Here is a 10,668-nt window from a genome sequence, read left to right on the forward strand (position 1 = left end):
TATAATAAGTATTGTAAACTATATTTCTTCTAAATAGAAAAATAGACAGTGTAACTATATTTCGTAAGCATTTCCAATGTCTGACAACATTAATCATATACTACTGTACGTCGAATGATTATGAGTGTGCTTTACTACTTATCTGATAATAATTTGTTGTCCAAATACGTGTATATTGACATAGATACGTGCATATCATCATATCTTAAAAATAACTACAGCTTCCGGAATAATTTTACGTGAATTACGTAGTAAAAATATAGTTATTGATACTGGAATTCGCTATTACATAATTTTAGAAATTTCGTTTAATAAAAATAACTAGAATATTATAATATAAATTATTTAAACTATATAAATATAATAATTCAAAATTTGATATAATTTTTTTTTATTAACAAATTCAAAACAGAAAGCACCAATTATTTGTTTTATAAAATTGTAATTAAATTTTAATCTTGAACTCTTGAATATTATTTATCAAATTTTAAATCACTATTTTAATGAAAACTAAAATGCAATAATCATTTTCTTATTATGATTTTCTTAATATGACAGAAAGAAAACAATAATAAGGAAGATATTACCTTGATAACGAAAATTGGCTCCAGTACTAGTAGGGTACGGTGGTGAACAGCGGGTGGACGTAAAGCGCATGGAAAAACCAGAGGGGGCAGATCTGCCGCATAGCCGACGAAAACTCGTCTGATTCTCATCAGACGCGACGCGTCCGCGATCACGTACGGTGCACTATACAAGAAAACCAGAAGGTTCGTACACGTTTGTTCAGTCATTTCGGACGTGAGAACAGAGAGATACAGATAAGACCTGTCGATCGAACACTGCCATCGCTTAAATTCTTTTCATTCAACTTTGAATTATTTTTCTATCATTATTTGATTTTCGAGGTGGGTCTACCTTATAGAAATTAAAACCAACTAATCGGACCTGCCGCGTGCGAATTTTCCATGCAGCGAGGGTGGAGACAACACGTCCGAAGTGACTGACTGCAACGTGTTTAGCTGAAACACATGGTCCGGTGATCGTGATCATGATTGCAAATCGTCTCGCATCGATCGTCACCCTCGTCCTCGTGGTACTGCTGTCGACTATTCATCACGGTGAGTACGATTTTTCGCGCCTTCCTGTTTGTTGTTTCATTTCAATATTCATTCATTTTGAAATTATTGTCAACAATTGATACATGATACGTAGATTCTTTTATACATAAAATTGTATTTGTTTAATTGTTATGAAAGGATAATGTATCAGGTGATAAATCACGTCCTATTTTAGCGACCTAGTTTCTGATCGAACTAGTAAATTACTAATCGATCTATGGAAATTCTTTGTTTCTTATCGTGACTTTTCTTTTATACTAGCGCACGCAAGCATGCATATTTGAAAACTATATATTTCCACTAGTTTCAGTCATTAATTATTAATCATAAGTCATACGAACCTGTCTTCGTAAAAAATTTAAGTTTTTTTTTTTTCATAATGTTTCTGCATTTCTGCATTATCAATTGTCTTAACTTTATAAGAACCAGAAGTTGATTGAGCAAAACTTCTCACTATAAAGCATTCATTTAAAAGAAAAAAAATTTGGTTATTAAAAGTGTCATATATATTACAACACAATATATTATTGATAAAGAAACAAATGCACATATAGTAAAAGGATATGATTCAATTTACCATTACTTTCACAAGTGTTTTACACACTAATGACAAATCCTTCAGATGAAAAGTCATTAAAGAGCGACTAGAAATTTTTCTATGAAATTGAAGTTATGCGAACTATAAGAAAAGACGCCAAAACAGACAAGATATTGATTTCAGGTTATATAAAAGGTACGATCGAGTTTTCATCGGCCGCACTGCTTGCAACTTTTCAGTCATGTCTTCTTTATCGACTCAATGCTATCTTCCTTCCAATCGTATCGATATAAACTGTCAAACTTTGAAGCATCGACTTTTGTACTATAGGTCGATACTTTGATAGGTTATGTCATGCACAATAGATGCATAAGATTAACGTAAATGAGGACAATTAGTACTTAATAAAATAGTGTGCGTAGAGGACATTCCTGTCCTGTAGAGGATTATGGTGTTCCAGATGTTCGTCAGAGAACTCGTACAATAGTAGCACTTGTAGTACTTCCTCGGTGCTTGCCCGGAACCAAGTGTACTCAATTTCTAAATTGAATCTCATTATAAAAGTAAATCGTACGGAAGGAAATGGGTCACAGGAAGTAGGAAGTACAATTCTATCGCTCGGGAATGAACCATAAAATTGTAGAACTTCGTGTTCTGAATACTGAAAAATCTATCAAAATCGACTAGAAACATCCAGGATATATGCTCCGCAATTAAAAGTAATCGTCTTCGCAAGAAAATATAATTTTGCACTTTTCACGTTGTTTTTATGATAACAAGAACAAATTAAACAAAACACATCTAGATCTAAGTAATGAAGTGCATATCTAGAACATATCTAGGAACAAAAGAAAATAACTATTTTGGAAGTTATTCCGTTAAAGAGTGCAACTTTTATAAAAGTTTACAGTGCTGCAGCAATGCGACACAAATGTATCGACTTTTCATAAGTAGCTATTTCTATAGTATTTAATAAATATTTTTTAACATTTGTAAAATAATGGCTATTTTTATAATTGTAGAAACGACGAAAAAAGCCAGATGTAACAATTACGAATTTTAAGGATGAAAACTCTTTATCATGAACATTTTAATATACACAAAAAATTTAACAATTTATTAACCAAAAAATATTTACAAATTGCAGTAATATTGACACAGAAACATACTAAATTGGTACAATATTAAAAGGATGGAATCCAAAAGTGACGTAAGCAATGCGTTGTTGCGTGAGTTGGCTTCAATCGTTAGATGGTGACCTTAAAGAAACAATTCTGCAACTGGTCGAACTTAAAGCCACTAGTCGTATTTAATTAGAACTATTTTGGGCAAATGTGAAAGAAAAGATGACAATGATGGTTTCTAAAGATTCGATTATTTTCTTTTTTCAGGGAAGATGCTTTCTATCTGTTAGTTGAAGCAATTTGTTGAAATTTAGAATTTTGGTTCATAGAACCTGGTCCACGCGAGGGTTTATCGAGCGACCCACTTTCTCCCCTCCCTCCCGTTGCATTCTCTCACACTCTTCTTCGAATTCTATTCTCTCTGCACCGCGTGGTACCGTGACCAAGGGGACGTTCCTCACGTTAACCTTGTCTTATTGGCAAATTTTTTGTAAAATTTGCATTGTTGTATCATGTCTATGTAAACTATACATTATATATTCATTTCCTCGAATGAATCAGATACTCCACTCAAACAAAGACTGATAATTAGCAGGATAAGAATAATTAAACGTCATTTCATTCAAATGCTTATATAAGAAGTTGGTTGGTTGGCTGGGTCAAGTCAGTTACATTTGTATTCAAAATTATTTAGGAATACAATGGCGTGATTATGTTAAAATATGTAACAAAAAATACATTTTATTGACTTAATTCTTTTTATAGAAAATATATTTAGAGTGTCATATGTTAAATTACTAAATCTTGCAATTAAAGGGAAACGGTTATCAACATTGTATTCTATTTTTTGTTATGGGGGATGATATATCGACAAGGAAGAGGCATCTGGGCTGTCCTTTCGTTTTACTTCCTGTCGATTACATAAGGACCTGCAATGTCACGCAGCGCTTGTTGGTTCCTCATGCGACTTGCCCCTACCGTCTACCCCAGCTGCCCTGCCCTATTTACTGCTGATCGAACGTCTCGTGTGGTTTCAAATGTCGTTGAAGAGCCTGCTGTACACACACGCTTCTAATCAATGTTTTCACACTTCGTATGGACTAGTTAAAATAGTACAGAGGCTTCTCTAACCTGTCAATGTTATAACATTTTGACTTTCTCTCTTTAATCAAACCGCCATGGAAATTTGTTTTCTTGCGACTGTCGTGTAATAGACCGTGTCCATTATACTAATTTTATTCTTGAATACATCTTAGTAGTTATATTAAATTGTATAAAAAAAGTATTGCCTTTCTTTGTTAAAGGAATGTAAAGAAATGTTTTATGATAGTCATAAATCATGTCGATGATTATAAATTAAATAGTTCTTTCGTAAAATTCATTTTCGCTTAATAATGCTAAGGTAAAAAGGAAAATCTGTATTACAATGCTATAAATCTTTCCATTGAAAGCTTACAGAGCAGCGTGAGGTAGCTAGTGAAATGCCCTGCAGAATTTAGTCAAGGTCAGGGTACTGAGCCGTCTCATCTATATTTTCGTTTTACGCTCGAGGTGAATTTGAGTAATCAAAGTGAAAAAGCTAATGAGGGAATATAAAACCTTATCTGTGTAATTATTTTCTATTCAGTATTAAAATATTCTTACGCATATCATTACTTCCCCTAAATAGCAAATAAATTATGCTAAAGCATTAAACAAATAAAGTAAAATTTTTAAGTAATTGATAAATGAACAAATTTTGTTAAACTTCTGTTTTAAATCATTAACCGAGTATAGTGTTTTAATTTTGTAAACTGGCTCTAAATGAATGTTTAAAAGATTGAAACTAATGAATATATTATTTGTGTCAGGTTGGTATTGCCAAAATTTGCAAAATTAGCGCTCTCGTCAATAGACCTATTTTCCTATGTGTGTATCAGTAGGTCATCGCGCGCACTGTCGGGATCTTCCTGCTCGATATCAGCTGGTGCTGTAACCAGACTCGGGAGGGTGAATGGGGTTGCTCGGTGACGTCACAACGCGGCAGGGCCGTAACCAATCACCAGCACTTTGCAAACCGAGCGTAAAACAAACTTCCAAATTTTGAATAAAACGGTCCATCCTAAAAGAAATTAAATTTTTATTAACCATTCAACAAAACACTTAACAATTTATAAGCATTATTAAACATTAAACATGGAATTAAAAGACTCACTAAATATCTAAATAATATTTATTTTAAATGATTTAAACCATAGATTATTTTCTTTTCAATTCATTAATGCTATTTATCATTTTACAATAAATCAAACCGTAATCTATTTAGAAGAAATAATTATTCACAATGTTTCAAATGTTTATGTATATTTTGTAACTTTAAACAAATGTTAACAAATTAATTGTATACATATATGATAGCGAGTATAACCCGCATATTAGTGGCCCAGTTTTGAATAAGTTTCAGCACGCGATAAGGATAGTGAATAAGGAGCCACAAGTTATAATATGGATTCAGCAGTTCTTCTAAGTCCTGACCTACCCTATTGTAATTAATAGAACAGCAGATGTTTCGGTGTTTCGTGATGCGTACAAAATAAATTCAGTTTGTCGTAATTTATATAATTCCCCTTTCCTTTTGAACCATACTTTTTCTTTCAAAATTAAAACTACTTTCATGTATTTAGATTAAATCAAATTTACACTACTGAATATTTTATTTTTATTCAGTGTTTAATGTTAAATTTATTTTCTAGGAGAAGCAATAATATGTTACCAATGCAACAGCGAATACGATCCAAGGTGCGGCGATCCGTTCGATTCGTACAGTCTTGGAACCGTGAACTGCAGCTTTCAACCACGCTTGGAACATCTAAGCTTCCTGGAACCAACTCTTTGTCGAAAGATCAGCCAAAGAGGTACATTCAATAAAATCATTATACGCATGATAACGCTCTGAAAAAATAACACCAAAAGATAACATTTTTGTATGTAAAAATATACCAAACTCTTCATAGATTGTATAACGAATCATTAAAATCTAAACTACTGTGTAGTGATATTTATTATCGGATGAGGATAAATAGTTACCTACATTGTTGCAACTTCAACTTCAAAAGTTCTATGCTTAGAACTCAAATACTGAAATAAAAAAGGTACACATGTGACATCTTTTTCAGTTTCGAAATACCTCTAAGTTGTATATATACAACGTCATTTGTCATTTTTTCAAATAGCTTCATATAATTCTTTTACATATCCCGGTAATCGTTCTTCAGGGATGAATTCGCGTAGCTTACATTAAATAACGCCATCTATACTCCGAATGCACAACTACTTGAGTTTAGTGTAATATTTAAAAAGTTGTTGGTCTCCTTAAAATAGTTTTCGTAAACTGAATTACTATATATCAACATAAAATTTTTAAAAAATCAGTTTTCTAAAATTATTTTATTATCTGTACAATAAATAAACAATTTACCTTCGTCGCTTTAATTGCATAGCGAGTTAGCTGTTTTGCGTCTAGATATTTTCTTAAAGTGTGTGAAAACAAATTGTGACTTTAAACAATTTCCAGTGTACGGCAAGATCAGAGTGGTCAGAGGTTGCGGATATATTACGGACGAGAGAGACAATGCCGACTGTATGCTGAGATCAGGCACTCACGACGTTCAAGCAATATACTGCTCATGCACCGGTGATCTCTGTAATTCGGCCGAAAGCCACACGCCGTCCTTCTTATTGCCGTTGACGTCTATGTTAACGGTTGTCCTGGCGATGCCCAGTTTACTTCTTTCGTACCCGTTTGCAATACCCATCTTAACCTCGCCGCACTTTTCCATAGCCTAAACTCCTCCAGTCACCAGCAGATGACACTTAACGCCTAAAACCGAATTAACGATTCAATAGAAAACACTGTTCGGATCCGGGACAACTCGTTTTCGTCTGATTCCTTGCACACTCGAGATCAAAACGCCGCGCGTATAGGTTAGATCGCGATCGACTTTAGAGTAAACGACTTTCATCGAATAATCGATCGATCTTACAAAAAATTGAAATTTAAAAAGTTACAGATTTCGTTAGTTCTTTTAAGTTATTCTTAACGTGCAATAATTTCTAGTGAAATGAGATACAGGAAACGAGACTGATAACGAGTTGTACATAATTACAGCTCTTATCACTGTTATTTTTAAAAAGATATGCTGGACGGTAAGCGCTTTATGCGCTTGTGTATACCGGGATTCAAACAGTTCGCAGAAGTAGTCAAATTACAAAATAGTAGTTCTAACGGTGATACAAACTGCCAGATACGCGAGAGCGTACTTCAGTAGTACACTACAAAAAGATTTAAATGGGAAGAAAAAAATACACATATTCGGCCTCCGCACGTGAAACCACTCAGTGTCTCTCGCATAAGCATAGAAAGTAAAAAAAGGAAAAGAAAACTAAATATAATACCTAAGAGAAAAGGAATAAACTTTGAAAAATATATATAATATATATATAAATATGTATGAAGTAGCGATAATGCGAACATTCGCACTTCGTACGTTACTGTTAAACAGATGATACAAAATAAAAAAAAGATATATATATATATATATATATATACACACAAATATATATTATATTTTATTGGGAAGAAACAACAATGGAATTGCACGCATAAGGGATATTACAGCTTATTTTTAGAGAAGTAACGTCGGATTACTTTCATGAATGTCCGATTCTTATATACAAAATTTCAAAACTGATATGCATACAAGAATAAATTTGGAAAATAAGAAAAAAAGAAGGAAGGTAACACATATCTAAATAAGTAATTTGTTTTACACTTTATTCAGACGAAGATGAAACAAAAAGTTGAATCCGGCATTATGATTGTAACCCGTATTCCGCTGATTTTTGCAATAAAATGTGTAAACGATAGACGGTAGCGGAGGCTCGCGAAAGAAAGAAAAGAAATATTGATGTGTGCATGTGTGTGTGTATGACGAGTGAATGTTCGTATGTGTGTGCACACAGTTACGTGTGAATATGTGTGCATACGTGAATATACGTATATACGTATGCATAATATAAAAAAAAGCTAAAAAGATATTAAAAGATATACATATATATAGTTCCATTAAGAAGCGAAATGTTGCTACTTCTTCAACCGTAGTCAACTAATGAAAACAGTAAATTAAAAAGAAGCATAAACAGAAAACCAAAAAATAACATGAGAAAAAAACAAGAATCGTAAATGAAAATCGTAACGGAGGTGTAGAAACTATCGTCAATGGAGAAAGTAGAGGGTAAAGTAGAACGCTTATTGAAACAAACGAAAAAAAATAAAAATATAATAAATATCAACACATGTCTCACCGCAGAACGTAATTATTCGTCGCTACCGCTGTTGTCACCGTGTCATGTCGTCACCATCGTTACATTATTATTACGGTTGCTAATTACTACTACTACTATCAGTACTACAGCTATTAACTGCTACTACTAATTAATGTTACTAAACTAATCAACGTCATCGTCATTGTTGTTAATATTATTTTGTTTGTGTATGGCTATTATGATTTCTATTTTTGTTACTGTTATCGACTAATGATAAAAATAAAATATGGATGATCTCAATAGAGAAAACACATCGAAACGATGGCGAACATTTTGACACCTAAAGAAGCGGGAAAGTAATCGGAAACGGTAGAAATAGACAGTGAGTCAACGAACTTAACGTATTTGGTCGTGTTTTAAATTTCAGTTTGTTTTAGACTGCGGATGAGGATAGACGAAAAAGTACGAAGTATTTTTTGGTATATGTCCAATTGAAAATTGTACACACCGTAACTTGTTTCATGAGTGACTTCCACTGGAAAACATAATTCTATACTTCACGACGATTCTGTTTCTTTTTTCTATGTACGGCATAATATATTATAAAAGTGAATGTCTCTCTAAATCGAAGATTTGAAGACGTAATAGATGAGAGTCAGGCAAACAGCCACATGAAGGGCAGAAGAAATGATAAAAATAATACAAAATATATATTTCGTTATGTTCCGCTCAAGTGTATAGTTTAGTCAATTAATTGATTGTTTTAAAAAAACAGGAAGTTAAATATCTCAGAGGTGCCTAGTGATACTTTAGGTTTTTTATGTTTAATTAAAATTCGTACGTAAGTGTGATATTCAAAAAATGTAACTGCATAATTATTTATCTATACGTAACGTTTAAATCAACTTAAGTTTCATACAAGACATTAGAACTTCGTCTCAAATTATCTTAATTTATTGCATACACATGTATGACATATGTAAAATTAGCCTATCACAAGAAGAAAAAAATAGCGATATCCGCAATGTACAAAAAAGTAAACGTATATATTGCGATGCGTCTATAGACAAGTATCATTTTGTTGCTATTCTTCTATAAATGTATCGTGATCAACGATGACCATAGAAACTGTGACATCTGGTAAAAGTAAACATTAGTGACACTTTGTTTCTTAACTTTCTCTTTCCTTCTGCGCGTTTGTGGTATATCGTAGATTTGACTTAATATTGAGCGGAATGTAACGAAACTATTTCTCTGAGAAATTGTTTACATAAAACGTTAATCAATTTCATACATATCATCCGCCCATAATCACCTGCCACAAAATAAAAGTTTCGATAAAATAAAACTACTGGCAACACTGCCCCTATTGAAGCATATCGAAAGAACATGAAGGAAAGAAAAGAATGGAAAAATATTATATTCACATGGTATCATCAGTTTACATATTTTGCGTTAAAATATGAATACATTTAATTATCAAAACGTGCCAGGTTAAGACGGAGTTTATTGTAACATTCTGGTTTTATTGTAATATTTATCATTGTATTCTATTAATATTGCATTGTACACATCGATCACTATGTACAGAGAATATTCTGCCAATAAAGTGTTGAATGGTTACCAAAAAACACCAAACAAAGAGAATTAAAATTATATTTCATACAACAAAAACCTTTCAATTAGTTTATTATTTAGCGATTTTGATGTTAATATACAGAAATAAATGATATTCTTTTTCGTGATCAATGACTCACATGACCTTCATTTATAATTAATCTAGTGAGACAACGGAAATGAAATATCGCACAGTATGTTCTTGTGCAAATTACTGTATTCTCAAAACTTGTCATTGTTATGACAGACTTAAAAATCGATAACAAAGTTATGTGCACAAATCGCTATAAAAGATAAGTAATAAGTCATGATACTATATAATGCTAAGCAAAACATATGTTTCTATATTGAAAAGTTAACCTGAAGTTAATAGCGCGTATTAAGTGTAGAAAAATCTTAAATATGAGACTAAGTAGTTTCTGGTGTATCAAACTTTCATGATAATAAGTAGAAAGTAAAATGTTATGCATATTGGACAATAGCACCATAGACATATAATAGATTAATTACAAAATTAAAGGAACATTAATTATTGTATTATTTTAATTATCTTGTCATCTAAATTAAAAATATTATCGATATTGCATATAATAAACGGTTTACAAAAATTAAAAAATGCTATATAAAAATTTCTGGCAGTTAGCAATAAAAACAACATTTGCACTTGTTTACACCTAGTCAATTTTTACTGTTCAAGTGATATTCATAACGTACGGTGGTCGATGCTTCAATGATTAACCGGAAGACACAGAAACATTCGATCACCGTTTATATGAATTCATTCATATAGTTACATTCTTATCTTTAGTATGAATGTATAAAATTATTAATCCAAAAATTAATTTACTTTTTTGTTAATGACATCGTGACATATAAATGTACAAATGCGTAAACGACAGTGTGAAAGCAAATGTCTAATACTGTGTGTATTTTATATGACACATTTTTTTTTTTTTTTTTTTTT

General features: G+C 32.0%; 1 protein-coding gene and 1 long non-coding RNA gene across 4 annotated transcripts; both read left to right on the forward strand.

Annotated features, from left to right (window-relative positions):
• The first annotated feature begins 569 nt into the window (after positions 1-569).
• LOC108552261 (uncharacterized) lies at positions 570-7,193 on the forward strand. Of its 3 annotated transcripts, none has more exons than XM_017906713.1 (4): positions 570-770; positions 909-1,121; positions 5,516-5,677; positions 6,337-7,193. In XM_017906713.1, the coding sequence occupies exons 2-4, from the start codon at positions 1,052-1,054 to the stop codon at positions 6,606-6,608; spliced, it is 504 nt and encodes a 167-aa protein (XP_017762202.1). In that variant the 5' UTR covers positions 570-770; positions 909-1,051; the 3' UTR covers positions 6,609-7,193. The 3 variants fall into 3 exon arrangements, with proteins under 3 accessions (XP_017762202.1, XP_017762203.1, XP_017762204.1); XM_017906714.1 differs by having other exon boundaries at positions 926-1,121; XM_017906715.1 differs by having other exon boundaries at positions 975-1,121.
• Positions 7,194-8,387: 1,194 nt separating this feature from the next.
• Positions 8,388-9,725, forward strand: LOC108552262 (uncharacterized). The gene is made up of 2 exons (XR_001890544.1): positions 8,388-8,469; positions 8,525-9,725. It is a non-coding gene; the product is annotated as an uncharacterized LOC108552262 (long non-coding RNA).
• The last annotated feature ends 943 nt before the right edge of the window (positions 9,726-10,668 follow it).

Source organism: Eufriesea mexicana, unplaced genomic scaffold, assembly GCF_001483705.2.
Source record: "Eufriesea mexicana isolate 0111107269 unplaced genomic scaffold, ASM148370v2 scaffold5767, whole genome shotgun sequence".
NCBI lineage: Eukaryota > Metazoa > Arthropoda > Insecta > Hymenoptera > Apidae > Eufriesea > Eufriesea mexicana.

What these genes read in the sequence shown, in the direction of transcription:
- LOC108552261 (XM_017906713.1), top strand. Translation starts at nt 1,052, where the DNA reads ATGATTGCAAATCGTCTCGCATCGATCGTCACCCTCGTCCTCGTGGTA. An exon ending in GCTGTCGACTATTCATCACG is followed by an intron (nt 1,122 to 5,515) that starts GTGAGTACGATT and finishes TTTATTTTCTAG; the next exon opens with GAGAAGCAATAATATGTTAC. An exon ending in TCGAAAGATCAGCCAAAGAG is followed by an intron (nt 5,678 to 6,336) that starts GTACATTCAATA and finishes AACAATTTCCAG; the next exon opens with TGTACGGCAAGATCAGAGTG.